The sequence below is a fragment of the Oryctolagus cuniculus genome, chromosome 14 (assembly GCF_051225735.1).
Source record: "Oryctolagus cuniculus isolate XC-2025 breed Fujian yellow rabbit chromosome 14, ASM5122573v1, whole genome shotgun sequence".
Lineage (NCBI taxonomy): Eukaryota > Metazoa > Chordata > Mammalia > Lagomorpha > Leporidae > Oryctolagus > Oryctolagus cuniculus.
Window position 1 is genome coordinate 39574710 of NC_142880.1, and position 20847 is coordinate 39595556.

The window sequence follows — 20847 nt, forward strand, 5'->3', positions numbered from 1 at the left end:
ATGTTGAGTGCATTTCAGGAATAAATCAGCAGGCAGAAGATCTCTCTGTCTCTCTGTCTGCTTTTCAAGTAGATGAAAATAAATAAACATTAAATAATCAGCACATTTTACTGTCTTTCTAGTCTTTTAGTAACCACAGTGGGCACATTTTCCCCCTAGTTTATAATTATTCATAAAATTTCTCAAATAACACAACTTGGAAACCAAATTCTTCATTTCATTCCTGATTTTACCTTTTTCTTTTATTACATGCACATTTTTAACTCCTATGTATATCTAATTCCCTATTTTACCTCTTCTCATAAAACAAAATCCTTCAACTCTAGTCAGATTGATTGCCAGTTTCTTACCCAATGAAAACCAAGGTCTGAAGAGTCCTGCAATTTCCTTATACTATTACTTAAACTTGCAACTTCATTTAATAAATTTAGAAGTTCCAGGACTTGGGGCCAGAGCTATGGCATAGCAGGTAAAGCCGTCGCCTGTGACATCAACATCCCATAAGGGTGTCAGTTCATATTCCCCATTGTTCCACTTCCAATCCAGCTGCCTGCTAATGGACTGGGAAAAGCAGCAGAAGATGGCCCAAGTGTGTGCGCCTCCTCCACTCACCTGGGAAACACAGATGAAGCTCCTGGATTTGCCTAACCTGGCCTTGGCCACTGCAGCCACTTAGGGAGTGAACCAGTGGATGAAAGATCTCTCTCCTTCTCTCTTTGTAACCCTGACTTTCAAATAAATATATCTTAAAAAAAAAAAAAAAAAAAAAAAAAAAAAGTCTAGAGACAATGTAAGGAGATCTGCTGACCAATGTTCCAATGAAATTGGTGATATTAATTCAAGAAACAAAAACAAAAACCTGGAAATAAAAACTGCTTCTTGGAACGCTCACATCCCATACTGGAGTGTCTGGGTCCAGATCCTAGATCTGCTTCCAATTCCAGCTTCCTGCTAATGCACATCCTGGGAAGCAGCAAATGATGGCTTGAGTAGTTGGGTCCCTGCCACCTACATGGGAGACCTGAACTGAGTTCCAGGCACATGGCTTTGGCTTTGTCCAGCTTTAGCTATTAATGGCATTTCAGGAGTGAACCATTGGATGGAGATACCTTTCAAAAAAATTTTTTAAAGAATCCACAACATTATTTAAAGTCTTGGGGCCAGCACTGTAGTGCAGCAAGTAAAGCCACCGCCTGCAGTGCCAGCATCCCATATGGGCACTGGTTCGAGTCCCGGCTGTTCCACTTCCTATCCAGCTCTCTGCTATAGCCTGGGAAAGCAGAAAATGGCTCAAACCCTTAGGCCCCTGCACCCGCGTGGGAGACCCAGAAGAAGCTCCTGGCTCCTGGCTTCGGAACAGCGCAGCTCCAGCCATTGTGGCCAATTGGGCAGTGAACCAGTGGATGGAAGACCTCTCTCTCTCTCTCTCTGCATCTCCTTCTCTCTCTGTATAACTCTGACTTTCAAGTAAAATAAATAAATCTTTAAAAAATAAATAAAAAATAAAGTCTCCAGAAATAGTTCTAAGGCCAAAAAGCAAATGAAGAAACATCTATTCTGGGACTAGCACTCTGGCGCAGTAGGTTAAATTGCTGCCTGCAACACTGGCATCCTGTATGGGAACCAGTTCATGCCTGGCTATTCCATTTCCAATCCATCTTCCTGCTAATGCTCCTGGGAAGGTGCAGAAGACAGTCCAAATATATGGGACCCTGCTGTCCATGCGAGATACCCAAGTGGAGTTCCTGGCTCCTGGCTTTGGTCTAGCCCAGCCCTGGGCACTTCAGCCATTTTGCTGGTGAACTAGTGAATGTAAGTTCTCTTTCTGTCTCTCCCTCTCTTTGTCACTCTGTCATTCAAATAAATAAATAAAATATTTAAAACTGGGGCCAGTACTGTGGTGTAGCAAGTGGGGCACCACCTGTGGTGCCAGTATCTCATGTGGGCATGGGTTCTAGTCCCGGCTGCTCCACTTCCGATGCAGCTCTCCGCTATGGCCTGGGAAAGCACTGGAAGATAGCCTAAGTCCTTGAGTCCCTGCACCCATGTGGGAGACCCAGAGGAAGCTCCTGGCTCCTGGGAAATAAACCAGCGGATGGAAGAACCCCCCCCCCCACACACACACACCTATCTCTCTCTCTGCCTCTCTATAACTCTTTCAAGTGAATAAATAAATCTTTAACAAAAAAAAGCAACCAAAAATATCCCACACCCTTTCATGACAAAAATACTGTCAAAAAACTAGGAACAGAAGGGACTTTCCTCCAGCTGAGAGAGGAGACCTACAAAAAACCCCACAATTAACATCATATTTAATGGTGAAAGACTGGATGCTCTCTCTGTAAGCTGAGGAACAGAATTAGACTATCCACTCTCAACACTTCTAAATATTCAACTAGAGGTTATAGCCAGGGCACGGGATGAAAGTTGGAAAATGCTGTAGGTTGAACTGTGTCCCCCAGAAAATTAAGAAGTCCTAATCTGCAATAATGTGATTGTAACCCTTTATTGGAAATAGGGTCTTTGTTGATGTGATCAAGACGATGTCAGAACAAATTCAGGAGATAAAGAAATCCATAAATGACATGAATGAAAAATTCTGCCAAGAGATAGAAATACTGAAGAGAAATCGAACTGAAATATTAGAAATGAAAAATTCAATATGTAAAATATAAAACACACAGGAAAGTTTCAACAGATTTGGTAAGGCAGAAGAAAGAAGACAAAAGTAGAAGACAAATCCTTGGAAATACCTCAGACAAAAAAAAAGGAAGGAAAAAAATTTGAAAAACTGGAAATAGTGTTCAAGATTTATGGGCTACTATAAAATAACCAAACATACATGTCTTAGGAGTTCCTGAAGGTGTGGAAAGAGAAAATATATTAGAAGGCTTATTTAGCAAATAGCAGAAAACTTCCCTAATTTGGAGAAACAAAGGGACAGTCCAGGGGCGCACTAGTTGATCCTATGCCTGTGGCACCAGCATCCCATATGGGCGCTGGGTTCTAGTCCCCGCTACTCCTCTTCCAGTCCAGCTCTCTGCTGTGGCCTGGGAAGGCAGTGGAGGATGGCCCAGATGCTTGGGCCCCTGGACCCGCATGGGAGACCAAGAAAAAGCACCTGGCTCCTGGCTTTGGATTAGCATAGCTCCGGCCATAGCGGCCATTTGGGGAGTAAACCAACAGAAGGAAGACCTTTCTTTCTGTGTCTCTCTTTTCACTGTCTGCAACTCTACCTGTCAAATAAATAAATAAAAATCTTAAAAAAAAGGTGGTGGGGGGGGACAGTCCAGTACAGAAAGCACACCAGAACCCCTAATAGACATGATCAGAAAAGTTCTTCACAACAACACATAATAGTCAAATCTTCAACAGTAAAACATAGGAAAAGATTCTAAGATGTACACAAGAGAAATGCCAGATTACCTTCAGAGGATCCCAATTAGACTACCAGCTGATTTCTTATCAGAAACCCTACAGGCTAAGAGAGAATGGAGAGACACAGCCCAAGTCCTAAAAGAAAGAAACCATCAACCCAGAATATTGTACCCAGCAAAGCTCTCATTTATAAATGAAGGTGAAATACCCACCATTTGTCATCATTTGTCCTGCCTTACTAATGATTCTTAAGGATGATATTACACCAGAAATAGAGAATAATAACCATTATTATAAAATAAAGTGAAGGCAGAAAATCTCCTAGTAAAATTACAAAGGAAATCCAAAGCAAAATAGGAATATTTATAGAAAGATGGCAGGGCCAATAGTTACTTACCTATAGTAACCTTGAATGTAAATGGCCTAAATTCACTGAAAGTCAAAGGATAGAAAAGGATAGTCTATGCTAAAAGAAAGCAAAAATGAGCAGGGGTAGCCATTGTAACATCAAACAAAACAGACTTGACAAAAAACTGTTAAGAGACAAAGAAGGGCATTATGTAATGATGGAGGGATCAATTCAACAGGAAGATATGACTACAGTAAATGTATATGCACCCAATACCAGGGTGCCTGCCTATTTAAAACATATTTAATGGAAATAAGGGGAGAAACTGACTCCAATACAATAACAGTGGCGGACCTCAACATCCTGCTTTCATCAATCGACAGATCAATCAGCAGCAAAGAAACAACAGAGCTAATCTACCCTATGGACCAAATGGACCTAACTGATATCTACAGAACATTTCATCCCACAATTACAAAATACATATTTTTTTCATCAGTTCATGGAACTTTCTCTTTATTATACCATACACTATAGGCCACAAAGCAAGTTTCAGCAAATTCAACAAAACTGAAATTATATCATGTATCTTTTCTGAATGAAGTTGGGAATTAACAACTTAAGGAATTCTAAAAAATATGAAAACACATGGAGACTGCATGACATATATGGTTCTGAATGAACAGTGGGTCACAAAAGAAAGCAAAGGGAAATCAAAAAATTCCTAAAACAAATGAAGATGATAACATAATGTATCAAAACTTATGGGATACATTAAAAGCAGTATAAAGAGGGAAGTTTATAGCAATTACTGCCTACATCAAGAAATTAGAAAAGCATCAAATAAATGAACTATCAGTGTAACCCAAGAGCCTGGAAAAACAACGAAAAACCAAACCCAACATCAGTAGGTGGAAAGAAATTAAAATTAGAGAAGAAATAAACAAAATTTAAACTAAAAAAAAAAAAGATACAAAAGATCAGTGAAATGAAGAGCTGGTTTATGGGGGCCAGTGCTATGGCACAGCAGGTTAAAGTCCTGGCCTGAAGCACCAGCATTCCATATGGGCGCTGGTTCTAGTCCCCTCTGCTCCTCTTCCAATCCAGCTCTCTGTTATGGCCTGGGATAGCAGCAGAAGATGGCCCAAGTGCTTGGGCCCCTGCACCCTTGTGGGAGATCTGGAAGAAGCTCCTGGCTCCTGGCTTCGGATCGGCACAGCTCCAGCCATTGCGGCCATCAGGGGAGTGAACCAATGGATGGAAGACCTCCCTCCCTCCCTCTCTCTCTCTCTTTTTCCCTCTCTCTCTCTGTCTCTCCCTCTGTGCCTCTTTGTAGCTCTGCCTTTCAAATAAATAAATAAATCTTTAAAAAAATCAACTTAAAATAGATCAAGGATCTGAATATACAACCTGATACCATCAAATTACTAGAGGAAAACATTGGGAAACTCCGCATTTGCAATAAAATGGATGCAACTAGAAACAATTATGCTTAGTGAAATAAGCCAGTCTCAAAAAGACAAACATGTTTTCTTTGATATGTGGCAGTTAATAGAGAATACAAAAAATAAAAGAGTATAGGAATAAAATAGTCACTTTGGGATATAACTGTCGTTTTTAGCCCTTTTTATACTCCTGTGGAACTGTGGTCTTCCTACCTTTTACTTGTTGAATATTATTAGTGGAAAATTAAGCCTGTGAATATAGAGTGGATTAAAATTATGTCTTTGCACATACTGATGAAGAGAGGGGAGGGAGGAAGAGTTACTGGAGGACAACACGGGAATGAAGGAAGTGAGGTTGTCTTCCTGGAACTATATCTACGAAATGCATAAAATCTGTCTTCTTTATATTAATAAATTTTTAAAAAAAATAAAAGGAAATAAAAAGACATTTGCTTAAAAAAGTATTTGTAAACCTAACACTATCAAAATAAACCTCTAGGCATTTGAAATTAAAGAAGGAATAAAAAGCAAAACATATAAAAATGAATGCTTACAAATGATGATGCATTCAAATTTTCTTCTTGTTTCGTTTCCTGAGCAGTCACATCTGTGTTTGAGAGCTGATCTTCAACAACTGCTATGCATTCTATGTCTGGAACATTCACAGTAATCTCAAGCTGTCAAAATAAAATTTTATTATTTCATTCTTGCACTGCTAACAGCAAAACAAAACTTCATTTCCCACATAAGTAAAACAAACTATTAAAATGAAGAAATAATTCATTCATACATGATTAAAAAAATTCATAGGGACTGGCACTGTGTCATAGTGGGCTGAGTCTCTGCCTGTGGTGCCAGAATCCCATATGGGTGCTGGTTCTAGTCCCGGCTGCTCCACTTCCAATGCAGCTCTGCTATGGCCTGAGAAAGCAGTGGCCCCTGCACCCACATAGGAGACCCAGAGGAAGCTCCTGGCTCCTGGCTTTGGATCTGCCCAGTTCTGGCCACTAAGATCATTTGGGGAGTGAATCAGGAGATGGAAGACCTTTTTCTCTGTCTCTCCCTCTCACCGTCTGCAACTTTACCTCTCAAATCAATAAATTAAATATTAAAAAAAGTAAGGGGCCAGCACCTTGGCTCACTAGATTAATCCTATGCCTGCAGCACCGACATCCCATATGGGCGCCAGGATCTAGTCCCAGGTTCTACTCCCGGTTGCTCCTCTTCCAGTCCAGCTCTCTGCTGTGCCCTGGGATAGCAGCAGAAGATGGCCCAAGTACTTGGGCCCCTGCACCCGCATGGGAGACCTGGAAGAAGCTCCTGGCTCCTGGCTTCGGATTGGCACAGTGCTGGCCATAGCGGCCATTTGGGGAGTGAACCAACGGAAGAAAAGACCTTTCTCTCTGTCTCTCTCTCTGTCTATAAATCTACCTGTCAAATAAAAAAAACAAAAAAAAGTAAAAAAATTCATCAATTCACAACTCAGCAAATCTAAAACAGTTAAGGTTTTTGAAAGGTCTGTGACAAATATAAACAGTCAACAAATTTTCTAAGGCTTATCTTCCTACTGGCTGTCATTTCATGTTTCTATGCTCTCCACTATGCCGCTTTTTTCCTCTAATTTCTTTCTTCAACGTGTTAACATTTATGCAGTGTTTTCTAAATACTGAAGTATTATGGATATAGTGATACCAAGTCAAATAAGACAAAGTCTGGTCCTTGCCCTCAATGAATTCACCATGTAAAAGAATGAGACACATAATTAACTAAATATTTATGGCCACAAATGCTGTAATAGAGATAAGCTGAAGATGTTTAAAAAGATCTGTCATCCCATCCCTGCACTACAACTGCCCTATGCCACAACCCCAAAGCCTGCACGAATCTTGATACCCAAGGCAACAGCCATGTAAAATAATGGGTGACTTGCATTTACTCTTTATTTGGCAGGCCTGTTTCTCAAAGAGCCCTATAATCTGAGGGTTAACAAGATATTTAATTACATTCTAAAATATATACAATATCGTCTGGCTCTTATACTTCCACTAACAGAAAGATGAATATAAAATGTTGGATGATTCAGTAGAAACTATGAGCAAAGATTCTGCCTTAAATATTATTGTAATACTCATGTGTTCTGTGCTTACTCAGAAGCGAAAAATTTTTGCTAATACCTGATAGGTCTAGGATAAATTAAAAGGTTCAAGTGATTTGAGGAGACAAATTATATTATGAAAAGTTGGTATTTTTTTAAAGATTTTTATTTATTTGAGAGGTAGAGTTAGAGAAAGACAGAGAGGGAGAGACCAAGAGAAAGGTCTTCCACCCAATGGTTCACTCCCTAAATGGCCACAATGGCCAGAGCTGGGCAGGTCCTAAGCCAGGAGCCAGGGTCTTGCCAAGGGTCTCCTCCCATGAAGGTGCAGGGGTCCAAGGACTTGGGCCATCTTCTACTGCTTTCCCAGGTCATAGCAGAGAGCTGGATCAGAAGAGGAGCAGCTGGGACACAAACCAGCACCCATATTGCACCAAGGCACTGACCCCTGAAAAGCTGATCTTAAAGGTACCATCCAGTTGCAGTGCTTTCTTACACAAAACTGATTCAAACATATTGGTCTATAAGCCAAATAAATGAATAAAAAAATTAAGGCAGAACAGAGAACTGTGAAGTTACAAAGTTGGATTGGTATATCAAAGACAAAAGAAGGAAATAAAATGTCCCTCTACCTCACATCTTTAGGATAGCTAACCATCTTAATAGGGAGAAAAATTAGCAAACCACCACCACTGATGTGAGAAACTGGAATCCTTAAACAGTGTTGCTTAGTACATAAAATGATGTAGGCATACGGAAAAGATTACAGTGGGTGCTAAAAAAATTGCACAGAAAATTATCATATGACCCAACAATTTCACTCCTGGTACATCTCCAAAGGAACTGGAAGTAGGGGTTTAAAAAAGCATCCATAAACCATGTTCAAAACATTATTAGAATAGCCAAAAAGTAGAAGCTACCCAAGTGTCCACTGACAGATGAATAAATCAATAAAAAGTTATACCACTGGAATATTATTCAGTCTTAAAATGGAAGGACATTCTGAAATACATTACAACACAAATAAACCTTGAAAATATTATGCAAACTAAAATAAGTCAGTTAAGTTGAACAAATAACTAGGGGCTGGGGCAGAGCCTGTGGCATAGCGGGTAAAGCCACACCTGGGACACCAGTATCCCATACAGGTGCCAGTTCAAGTCCTGGCTGCTCCATTTCCGATTCAGTTCCCTAATAGCTTGGAAAAAGCAGTACAAGATGGCCCAAGTGCTTGGGCCTCTGCCACCAACATCAGAGATCCAGATTAAGCTCCTAGCTCCTGGCTTCGGTCTAGCACATCCCCAGCCATTGAGGCCATTTGGGGAGTGAATTAGTGAACGGAAGATCTCTCTCTCTCTCTCTCTCTTTCACTAAGACTTTCAAATAAATACAAGTTTGTTTAAAAAAGGGGTTAGGGGTGAGGTGGGGTTCCTGTCTACTGTCTCTAACCACCAGAACTCAGCCCGAGCCTATAAAAAGAATTAAAAGGAAATATCCACAAAAATTTTCTAACAAATAATCACAAAGTAGATGAAGTAGTTTCTACATACAAGCATAAACAGATTTCTGTCATTAGTATTCATTGTTATACTGATTCCTTGCTGGGCCAGGGTTGGAGGGGCTAAGTCATCAAAGCAGGCCACGTAAGCCTACTTCTACTGATTCTTAAAGCTATTCACTATATTCACTAGGCCTCAGACAAATTATATTTGGTAGAAGTTATTTGGAGAAGCAATTTTTCAAATCCTAATCATCACTAATTGAAAAAGTAAGAGATAAAGGAGAAAAAAGCCAGTAAGATAGAAGTGCTTTATAAAGAATCAAAAAAGCAAACTACCTCTTCCATTGTTTCCTCAATCTGAGCAGAAACAGGTTCAGGAGACCTGAGACCAACAGGCACAAACACTGGAGCTTTGTTTACTTCTTCTGGGGCAAGATGATAGGTCTCTTCCTCAAAATAAGAATCAAAATCTTCAGCATCATCCTCCTCTTCTTCCTGGGAAGCCCGAAGAGTCACCAGTGTGGCCCTGGATGCTCTAGGTTCCTTCTTAGAGGTCCTACCCCGAATTCGTTTTGATCCACGTCCCTTGGTGACATTTGGCTTGATTTTCCTACGCATTCTCCTTTTATTATGACCCATCTTACATTCAGAGGCAGAAGAGATAGCTGGTATTTGATCTGAAGCAATTTTAGAGTAACTTGATTCTTTTAACAGCTGTGGATAGCTAAATAATCAAAATAACAATATGGTCATATATGCACAAGAATAACTTTAAATGTTTTTATTTATTTACTTTGTTTATTTAAAAGAAATAGAGAATGAGATCTCCCAACCGCTGATTTGCTCCCCAAATGCTCACAACAGCCAGGTCTGAGCCAATCTGAAGCCAGGAGCCTAGAACTCAATCCAGGTCTTCCTAGTGGGTGAGAGAGACCCAACTATTTGAGCCATCACCAGCTGCCTCCCAGGGTGCACATTAACAGGAAGCTGGAATGAAGAGCAGAGCCAGGACTTGGTACCAGGTACTCCAATATGGGATGCAGGCATCCCAAGTGGTGATTTAACTGCTACACCAAACACCTGCCCCATGAATAATTTTAATGAAAACCAAACTGATAAAGTGAAATTGCATCCATTAAAATGAAAACATTTACCACCCATTCTTTTAAAAGCTTATGCTGTGAGATAGTAAAAGAATTAATTAAAAATTAGTACTTCAATCAGAGTTAGCTAGCTTAGTTGCCAGATTATAAATTTTTCACAGTGAATTTCTAATTCTGGGCCATGTCTTTTTCCACATGGAAAATATGGAAGTGGAGATGAAATTAACACAAGACTGAAAATTGTTAGAAGAAAAAGGGATGAGGGCCGGTGCTGTGGCGTAGTGGCTAAGGCTACCGCCTGCAGTGCTGAAATCCCATATGGGCGCCAGTTCAAGTCCCGGCTGCTCCACTTCCGATACAGCTCTCTGCCATGGCCTGGGAAAACGGTACAAGATGGACCAAGTCCTTGGGCCTCTGTACCCACATGGGAGACCCGGAAAAGCTCTTGGCTCCTGGCTTCAGATCAGCGCAGCTCCAGCCATTGTAGCCACCTGGGGAGTGAACCAGTGAATTCAAGACCTCTTTCTCTGCCTCTGCCTCTCTGTAACTCTGCCTTTCAAGTAAGCAAATAAAATCTTTAAAAAAAAAAACAAAAAAAAAACAAAAAAACAAAAAAAAAAAAAAAAAGAAGAAGAAGAAGAAAAAGGGATGAAAAACATGGAACCCATAAATACAGAATATGGGATCAAAAAGTGATAGTGGTTTTACTGAAGAAACAAATTAGGTAAGAGGCAGAACATCCATCAGAGCAATGAATGCTGTTTTGGAGAATTTAGGTTTCTTCCCACTTTATTTGAAAACTATGGAAGAAGGATACCCTTCATTTGTGTTGTAACCCCATGTGAATTAGCACTCTAACTACTTTGGTAATGTGAGTGCACACTCCTTTGGTCAGGTTCTGTTCGTGCCTAATAGAGCGAAAAAAACCTGTAAACCTAGGAAAGAAAACTCTTAGGAACAAAGCAAGCAGACTGTAGTAAACAAGTATGAGAAGTGGGAGAGAAATAGGCTAGTAATAGAATCCACCCCACTTCTGTTAACAAACTATCTTTCTGCTCTATCACTAGGTTACAGTGAGACATTTATAAAGAAAAAGTAACTTTTATTTCCTAGATCAAAAGTATTTGTTAAAGGAAACATTACCTTGGTTTACTAAGATACTGATTCTCAACAATGGGAGACTGAGATTCATCGCCTACAGTTTCCTCTTCGACATTTCCTGATGGTCCAACTTCTTCTAACTGAGCATCTTTTTCAGCCAAACCAGACTCCTCAGCACCTACACCATCTTTTCTTGGTGAAACCTCCAGAGACGTCAGAAACTCAGCTTTTTCCTCAAATTTAAGAAGAAATAGCTAACATTACTATGGAAACAATCTGTGTAAATGTGGTGTGGTGGTTTGACCCAAAACACTAAGCTTTAACACACACACAAATGATGAATTTCTAAATTCTTATAGTACTATAAAATCATTCCCTTTTCATGAAAATAGTACAAAGTCAAAACTGTATTTTACTAACACTTTCCTTCATGATCCTTCATGATCACTGACAAACAACAATTTTTTTTCAAGCTTACTTTTAGAAGGAGCTGAGTGTCAGAATCTCCAGGCTGCAGTATATTATCTTCTGGTTTGCTTGCCTCGCTCTGATCTGCTGTGCCTTTTTCTATATCTGGTTCCTCTTTCTTACCATGTGCTGTTCCCAAATTTGGCTTAGCCTTTTGGAATTTCCCTCTTATCAATTGTGCAGGACTAGGAACATATGGCTTATTTTCATGTCTAGAATGAAGTACAAATCATGTTGAAGAACAAAAATCAAAATTCCTTGTTAATGCAGCAGCTGTTAAATCAAATAGTTCTGGATACAAACCAATTCTATGTTCAAATGACTATATATAAATTGGCTATAAAACCAAGCATGTAAAATGAAGCCACACAGTGCTGATATGAAAGGAGGAATATAAAAGCTTTTATAGCTTCCATTTTCTACAGAGTCTAGGGAAAAATGATAAAATAATATTAACTTTTTTTTTAACTTTCAGTCACTGACTCAGTGTGTAGTTTCATGCTACTTTAAGTAATCTTCAGAAAAATAACTAGACATCTTCAAAATGCTAGTAGCTAAAGATGTATTTCATAGCAGCACTTTAAACAAATGCCTTTAACTGGACTCCAAAACATGAATTCCCGGTCGTCACAACCTGTCCTGGCTCTGGAGCAGCCTTTAGACAAACCCATTCTCCCACCACCCACCTGAAAACTCACAGATTTACTGACAGCCAATGCCATAAGGTTTTCTTTCTTTTCTTTTTTTTTTTTTTTTTATTTTTGATAGGCAGAGTGGACAGTGAGAGAGACAGAGAAAGGTCTTCCTTTTTGCTGTTGGTTCACCCTCCAATGGCCGCCGCGGCCAGCGCGCTGCGGCTGGCACACCGCACTGATCCGATGGCAGGAGCCAGGTACTTATCCTGGTCTCCCATGTGGGTGCAGGGCCCAAGCACTTGGGCCATCCTCCACTGCACTCCCTGGCCACAGCAGAGAGCTGGCCTGGAAGAAGGGCAACCGGGACAGAATCCGGCGCCCCGACCGGGACTAGAACCCAGTGTGCCGGCGCCGCAAGGTGGAGGATTAGGCTAGTGAGCCGAGGTGCCGGCCCAATGCCATAAGGTTTTCAATTCTGCATCTGCCAAATCAGATGAAGACAATGTTCTAATATCTAATAGAGTTGCCACACCTTCCAAGGAAACCCATCTTAAGGTATCCTGGAAAATATTTTAATAATTGGCAAGGAGCTGAAATAGGACATTTAAAAACTAATATAAGCTCGAATATTTCTAAGAAAGGATTTATAAGTATCTATCATGAGTTAGCTGAAAAATCTGCATTAAAAATTCACCTTATATAATGTTTTAAAATAAATTACCTAAAAGAGAAAAGTAGTTGGCAGTGAAATACCAAGAAAATTCACAGGAATTTCTAACAAGGTTACAATGTTGGCTAACACATTGCAGCATAGGTTAATGTATTTGAGAAACAAATTTAATTTAACGACAAGATGTTTACAATCAAGTGTGATTCTGCAAAGGTATTTAAGAATAAAATATACACATAAGCCCAAGGGGCAACTGAGGTCAAAAGGGACAACAAAATGCCAGGACATAAGAATAAGTTAATTTTGGGCCAGCGCTGTGGTGTAGCGGGTAAAGCCGCTGCCTGCAGTGCCGGCATCCCATATGGGCGCCGGTTCAAGACCCGGCTGCTCCACTTCCATCAAGCTCTCTGCTTATAGCCTGGGAAAGCAGTACAAGATGGCCCAAGTCCTGGGGCCCCTGAACCTGCATGGGAGACCCGGAAGAAGCTCCTGGCTTCGGATCAGCACAGCTCCAGCCATTGAGGCCAATTGGGGAATGAACCAGCGGATGGAAGACCTCTCCCTCTCTCTCTCTCTCTGCCTCTCCCTCTCTGTGTAACTCTGACTTTCAAATAAATAAATAAATCTTAAAAAAAAAAGAATAAGCTAATTTTAAAAGCATACAGAGACTGATACTCTCAGTCATGGTACAGCTGACAACAGGAATAAACTTGATGAATTAAAAATGGTTAAAAAGCAGGGTAGGGATGGATTTCCACACAGGAAGTTTAAAAGTTAAATCTTTCTTATTAAGAAATACAAAGGCTGAGCATAAAACAAAAGCTTCTTCTAGGAAACCCTGGCTGTGTAACTCAGGAATTTCCTAGTTTGAAAGTCATCAATCCTGAAAACTGAAGTTTAATAACTAAACTGCCAATGTAACTTTAAGAAATCATTTTCTCGGCCGGCACTGTGGCTCACTATGCTAATCCTCCGCCTGCGGAGGAAGACCTTTCTCTCTGTCTCTCTCTCTCACTGTCCACTTTGCTTGTCCAAAAAAAAAAAAAAAAAAAAAAAAAAAAAATCATTTTCTCAAAATCTTCTAGGTCTATTGAGCTGAATATAAATTAAATCACTAGGAGAGGCCGGTGCCGCGGCTCACTATGCTAATCCTCCACCTGCGGCACCGGCACCCCGGGTGCTAGTGCCAGTTGGGGCACTGGATTCTGTCCCGGTTGCCCCTCTTCCAGGCCAGCCCTCTGCTGTGGCCAGGGAGTGCAGTGGAGGATGGCCCAGGTGCTTGGGCCCTGCACCCCATGGGAGACCAGGAAAAGCACCTGGCTCCTGGCTCCTGCCATTGGATCAGCGCAGTGTGCCGGCCGTAGCAGCCATTTGGGGGGTGGTGAACCAACGGAAGGAAGATCTTTCTCTCTGTCTAACTCTACCTGTCAAAAAAAAAAAAAAAAAAAAATAGGAGAGGCTGACCTTGAAGGTCCCTCTAGTTTGAAGTCCCACTTAGAGTAAAACTCAAAAATCCTGAGGCTGGCACTGTGGTGTAGCAGGTAAAGCAGCCGCCTACAGTACAAGCATCCCATATGGGTGCCAGTTCAAGTCCCAGCTGCTCTACTTCCAATCCAGCTCTCTGTTATGGACTGGGAAAGCAGTGGAAGATGGCCCAAGTGCTTGGGCCCCTGCACCCATGTGAGAGACCTGGAAGAAGCTCCTGACTCCTGGCTTTGGATTGGCCCAACTCCAGTCATTGCAGCCGTTTGGGGAGTGAACCAGTGGATGGAAGACTTTCTCTCTCTCTCTGCCTCTCTGTAACTCTTTCAAATAAATAAATAAATCTTCAAAAAAAAAAAATGACCTGTCATATCAAGTGACAGGCTGATCTAATAAACTCTTCACAACGGCTCTACAGAATCCATCCTCTCCACCTCTCACACATCTACTCCTCTTCCTCTGTTTAATCTGGTTCCAACCCGGCCTCTTTATTGCTCCTCGATCATGCCAGGCATACTCTTGCCTTGCTGTTTTTGAATTGCTGTTCCTTCTTCCCAAATATCCCCTTGACCTGCTCCTTCATTTCTTTTAGGTTTTCTCTCTAGTGGCACCCTTTCAATAAAGCATTCTCTGGGCAATGCTAATTAAAAATTGAACCAATCATGACACTCCCTCCCCCCTCAAGTCTGCTTAATTTTTCTCTACTAGTTTATTTCTTTTCTATTCAACCTATTTTTCATTTATATTCTGTTCTCCAAATTACAATATAATCCTCACAATGGCAAGATGTTTTGCCTTGTTCAGTCTTATATTAACAGCACCTAAAACAACAGACATAAAGGACACTATGAATAAATCAATGTATAAGACTCTAGAGTGGGAGATAGGATGGTTGCAGGTGGGAGGGAGATTATGGGGGCAGGGGAAGCTGCTATAATCCAAAAGGTATACTTTCAAAATTTATATTTATTAAATAAAAGTTTTTAAAAAAGACTATTTAGGGGCAAAATTGGCCTGAGTTTGAGTCCCAGTTCCGTTTCCAATTCAAGTTTCCTGATAATACACATTCTGAGGCAGCAGGTGATGGTTCAAATGGTTGGGCTCCTGCCACCCAAGTGAGAGACCCAGACTGAGTTCCTGGCTCCTGGTTTTGACCTAGCCCAGCCCTGGCTGTTGTGAGCATTTGGGGAGTGAACCAGCAGATGGGAGCTCTCTGTGTCTCTCTCTCTCTCTCTCTCTCTCTGCCTTTAAAATAACTTTTTTAGGGGCCAGCGCGGTAGCCTGCGGTGCTGGCATCCCATATGGGCGCTGGTTCTAGTCCCAGCTGCTCCTCTTCCCATCCAGTATCTCTGCTATGGCAGTGGAGGATGGCCCAGGTCCCTGGGCCCCTGCACCCACATGGGAGACCAGGAGGCGGCTCCTGGCTCTTGGCTTCGGATCAGCGCAGCTCCGGCCATTGCAGCCATTTGGAGAGTGAACCAATGGAGGGAAGACCTTTCTCTCTGTTTCTCTCTCTCACTGTCTGTAACTCTGTCAAATAAATACATTAAATCTTTAAAAAAATAATAATTTTTTTAAAAAATTGTAAATAAAGTGTTGAGTGAATGAATAAAGTTCTTTACAGTGACAAAAATCTGTAATTCTCTAAGACCAAAAAGGCAAGAGATTATGCATGGAAGCCCAGGGGGCAGGTATTTGGCTGGCATTTTACATGCTGGTTAAGAAGCCTGTGTCTCACATCACAGAGCCTGGGATCAATTCCAAGTTGCAGATCATTGCAGGCCTCAGGAGATGGCTCAAGTAGTTGGGGGTCCTTGCCACCCGCAAGAGAGACATGGATATAGTTCCCAGCTCCTAACTTCAGCCCAGCCCATGCTGGCCACTGCAGACAGGTAGTGAACCAGAGGAAAAGCTCTCTCAATCCATCTGTCTCTCTGCCTCTCAAATAAAGAAAAAATAAAATGTTTTTTAAAAGATGTAAATAGCCTTGTTCTTTTCTTAAAACAGATTCAAAACAAAATTTTTTATTCATTTCTCATTTTATTTGAAAGGCAGAGAGACACAAGAAATACGCAGAGACAGACACAAAGAGAGAGAGAGCTCTTCCAACTGCTCACTTCCCAAATGCCCACAATAGCTGAGCTGGGCCAGACCAAAGCCAGGAGCCCAGAACTCAGAGCCACAACGCAGAAGCCCAGTCTCCCGTGTGGGTGACAGGGCCCCAATCATCTAAGCGATCATGTGCTCTCCCCACAGCGTATGTTAGCAGGAAACAGAGCCAGGACTCAAACTCAAGCACTCTAACACAGGAAGTAGAGATCCTACCCAGTGTCTTTTTTTTTTTTTTTTTTTTTTTTTTATTTTTTTTTATTTTTGACAGGCAGAGTGGACAGTGAGAGAGAGAGAGAGAGAGAGAAAGGTCTTCCTTTGCCGTTGGTTCACCCTCCAATGGCCGCCGCTGCAGCCGGCGCACCGCGCTGATCCGATGGCAGGAGCCAGGAGCCAGGTGCTTTTCCTGGTCTCCCATGGGGTGCAGGGCCCAAGCACCTGGGCCATCCTCCACTGCACTCCCTGGCCATAGCAGAGAGCTGGCCTGGAAGAGGGGCAACCGGGACAGAATCCGGCACCCCAACCGGGACTAGAACCCGGTGTGCCGGCGCCGCAAGGTGGAGGATTAGCCTATTGAGCCACGGCGCCGGCTCTACCCAGTGTCTTAATCACTGTGTCACAAGTCTAACTCACAGGTTCATCTTTAATTTGGGGGAAAATGTTCCGTAGAATCACTGTCACACACGATTACTACATATGATCAAACTAGTCCAATACAGTATTTGTAATAATTATAATCATAATACAAGCACATATATAATGAATTTTTGTGAAAAACAATTCTAAACATCAATCATTTAAACATTCAGCTTTTAAAAATGAGTGGCTCAGTAAAGGAGCATGAAATTAATATAAAGTAAAAACTGGTGTTAATCCTAAAATGAAAACCATATCAAAAGGCTTTTCAAGAGAAAGCAAAAAAGGAAATGCAAAAAAACCCATACTAGGGGCAGTCTGGTTAGGATACATATATCCCAAAGTGTTGAGTTCAGGTCCCAGCTTCATTCCCACCAATGCACAGCCTTGGAGATGGCAGATGATGGCCTCAAGTACTTGCATCCCTGCCACCCACGTGGGATACCTGGGTTGAGTTCCATGCTTTGGCCCAGCTTAGTGCTGACCGCTGTAAGCATTTAGGGAATGAACAAAGAGATGGGAGCACTCTCTCTTCCTCTCTAAATAAATAATTAAAAGTTCACATAAGAAACCTGTCTAAATGAAAGCAAACTGTTTAAAGACATATAAAAGAAGATGACATTTTCAGATAAGTTCTATGGCTTCACCTAAGTACAGAAGGTGAAGAATATTAATAACATGTCTTCTGCACTTCCCCAAAAAACCAAGGCCTTTCTACGTAACTAGAGGGAGATGGAATATTCAAAGTAAATTCACAGGTGAAGGTATCCTGGAGGAATATTAATAAATACTTCATTAAAACATGTCCCAGTGACAAAGATAATATAGTAAATTAGATGGACCATGAGCTACTTACAGAAAGAAGAGGTGTTTTCACTACAGAAACTGACACATTCTGCTTTAATACAAGTAATATGCAAGCAGACTGCAAATAACAAATAACGAGAAAATTTCATCTCTGAACTAGTGCATCTTATTTACAAGACACTGTTCTTACCAGCTGGCTCTAATGTAGTTACCTCTGACTACACTGCAGTAAGGGGTTCACAGCACTTCCTATTTATGAATTCTATTCAGTACATTACACATTTCTATAGGAGATATAAAGAATTTAAGAATCTTGTCTACTATAAAAGTTAAGCCTTAACACCAAAAATGAGAATTTTCTGCCAAACTTTGCAGAGAAAGTAAAAATTAAGAAAACAATATTCATGCAATTCTTACAATATGTGAAGAGCAAATTTAAAATAGTTTAATAATTATCAATTTATCCTTTCATAACATTTCAAGATATGAAGTTATATAAAATTAATTATGCAAAATTTCAACCTTTATCCTTGAAAAGTTTTGTGTTTTTCTCATTAATAGCAAACTCACCTCATCTTTTCATCTAAAACATTTATTTTGTTAACATGAACGTTTTCTACAAGAACCACATCGTGACTTTCATTTTCATAAATTCTGCATTCTGAAACTTTGGAGGACACAACTTCGATTTCAGTTCCAATTTGTGAATTTTGCTAGAAAGACAAAAAACTATGTTAGTTTAAGTCTTTTTTTTTTTTTTTTAAAGAAAGGCAGAGTGAGGGCAACAGCAAGAACAACAGCGAGAGATCGTCCATCTGCTGCTTTATTCCCCAATTCCTATAACAGCCAAGGCCAGGCCAGGCCGAAATCAGAAGCCTGGGACTTCATCAAGTCTCCTATGAGGTGGTAGGGGCCCAGGTACTTGAGCCATCATCTGCTGCTTCCCAGGATGCATTAGCAGGAAGCTGGATCAGAAGCAGAGCAGCCAGGACTCAAACGGGTCCTCCCAAGTGGGAGTGTAAACCAATGCATGACAAACCCACCACATTTTAACAGCAGAGTATATACTTCCCAAGATTCTTTAATCACTAAGAAAGACATTTAATTTTTTAAATTAAGAACCAAACTGAGTATTCAATGCTCATGTTCTGCTGCCAAAACAAGATTAGCTACTTGCATGAGAAAGTTGCAGAGTACTGCAGTAATATGTTTATACAGTGCTTTAAAAGCTACAAGTCATCCATTGCAAAACAAAAAATTTAAACAGTTTATTGCTTTTTGTTTTTTTTAAAAAAGTTTTAGATCAAATACAGATTATAAACACTTTAAATCTAGATTTTGCTCTGATAGAGAAAAGCACAGAAAAAAAAAAACTAGCTGAAATGGATATTTAAAAAATCATTTTTCTGAGAGGCAGAGAAGAGAGAGGGAGAGAGAGGACAGAGTGTGTGTCAGGGGAGAGAAAGCAAGAGAGAGAGCTCCCCATTCACTGGTTTACCCCTTCAAATGCCTGCTGGAGCCAGGCTGGGGCTGGGCTGGGCAAGGCTAAAGCCAAGGGCCAGGAACTGATTTCAGGTCTCCAATATGGGTAGGAGCCCGATTAGTCAAGTAATCACCATTGCCTCCATTAACAGGAAAGCTGTGTAATCAGGAGTAAGAGCTGGGAAACAAACCCAGACACTTCAATATGGAATGTAAGTGTGTTAATCACTAAGATAGATGCCTGCCCCTGAAACAGACATGTTTAAGCTCTACACAACTTGGACTACGAACATGGACTACTATGAAAAAAATTCATCAATAAGAAACTGATACACTGTCATTCATTCAAAGTATCATGTTACACAGAAAAAAGTATGTACCTCCAAATTTCTTAACACCAAAAACCATTTAACATAGTATTAAATGAATGACAGAAAGTTATACAGTAACACAGACACAATTTTCTTATTTAACTCCACGTAAGTATACACATGTGTGTGCAGACACAGATCCAGTAAGATATGTCAAAAGATTTTCATGGCCGGCGCCACAGCTCAGTAGGCTAATCCTCCGCCTTGCGGCGCCGGTACACTGGGTTCTACTCCCGGTCGGGACACCAGATTCTGTCCCAGTTGCCCCTCTTCCAGGCCAGCTCTCTGCTGTGGCCCAGGAGGGCAGTGGAGGATGGCCCAAGTGCTTGGGCCCTGCACCCCATGAGAGACCAGGATAAGTACCTGGCTCCTGCCTTCGGATAGGCGCAGTGCGCCGGCAGCAGCGCACCGGCTGCAGCGGCCATTGGAGGGTGAACCAACGGCAAAGGAAGACCTTTCTCTCTCTCTCTCTCTCTCTCACTGTCCACTCTGCCTGTCAAAAAATAAATAAATAAATAAAAATAGATTTTCAGTGGTTATCTCAGGGTGGGTAGATTTGAGGGGTGTTTATTATAGTATTTTAAGTGATTGAACATTTCATAATGAATAACTTCAATAGTTAAGAAAACAAGATCTATTTGCACTTAAAAGCCAGAACAGCAAATCTGAAACAAAATTGGATGTATTATATATTCACTGAGTAGAATAAGAGTCAGATGACTTTAAGTCAAGTATGAGCTATCACTTGAGATTTTAATACAACTCACCACAGTAAGGGATTTCTCATTAGCTTCATCATTTTGTAGTACTGCTCTTTCTTCCTGATTTACACTTTTGGCTTCACTTTTTTCTATTTGTCTTTGTCCAGCCTTTCTTAAATTTGGTCTGGGTCTCTGAAGTCGGCCCCTTATTGGTTGAACAGTTTGGATAACACTTTCCTTCATTTCTTGTTGAAAGGCATTTTTATTCTGAGTTCTAGAAAAGTAGAGAGAGAGGATGCTTAACGATTAAAAAGTTGAGAACTGGAATGAAATATAAAATGTAAATTTCCTCTAATAAACTTTCCATAAATATATCTTATTTTATAAAAAATAATTATTTCAATTCTCAAGAGGTAATAGCATATTTTATATACCTAAAGTAGACTAATTTATAGGGACAGAAAGTAGAATGTTGGGTGCCAGCGACTGAAAGCAGTAAAGAATGCAGAGTTCA

At 40.8% G+C, this 20847-nt stretch overlaps 1 protein-coding gene across 11 annotated transcripts in view; it reads right to left on the bottom strand.

The window, feature by feature from the left end:
• BDP1 (BDP1 general transcription factor IIIB subunit) overlaps positions 1-20847 on the bottom strand; it is a 107299-nt gene that overhangs the window by 29671 nt on the left and 56781 nt on the right. For all 11 annotated transcript variants that reach the window (XR_016220069.1, XR_007914355.3, XM_089312588.1 and 8 more), the window contains exons 21-26: positions 20400-20607; positions 18350-18492; positions 11451-11652; positions 11015-11205; positions 9105-9492; positions 5727-5849 (exon numbers count right to left, since the gene is read on the bottom strand). Coding sequence is in view for 9 of the 11 variants with exons in the window: in XM_089312588.1 (XP_089168714.1) it covers positions 5727-5849; positions 9105-9492; positions 11015-11205; positions 11451-11652; positions 18350-18492; positions 20400-20607 (1255 nt within the window). In the remaining 2 variants the exon portion in view is untranslated. The remainder of the gene's footprint in view (positions 1-5726; positions 5850-9104; positions 9493-11014; positions 11206-11450; positions 11653-18349; positions 18493-20399; positions 20608-20847) is intronic.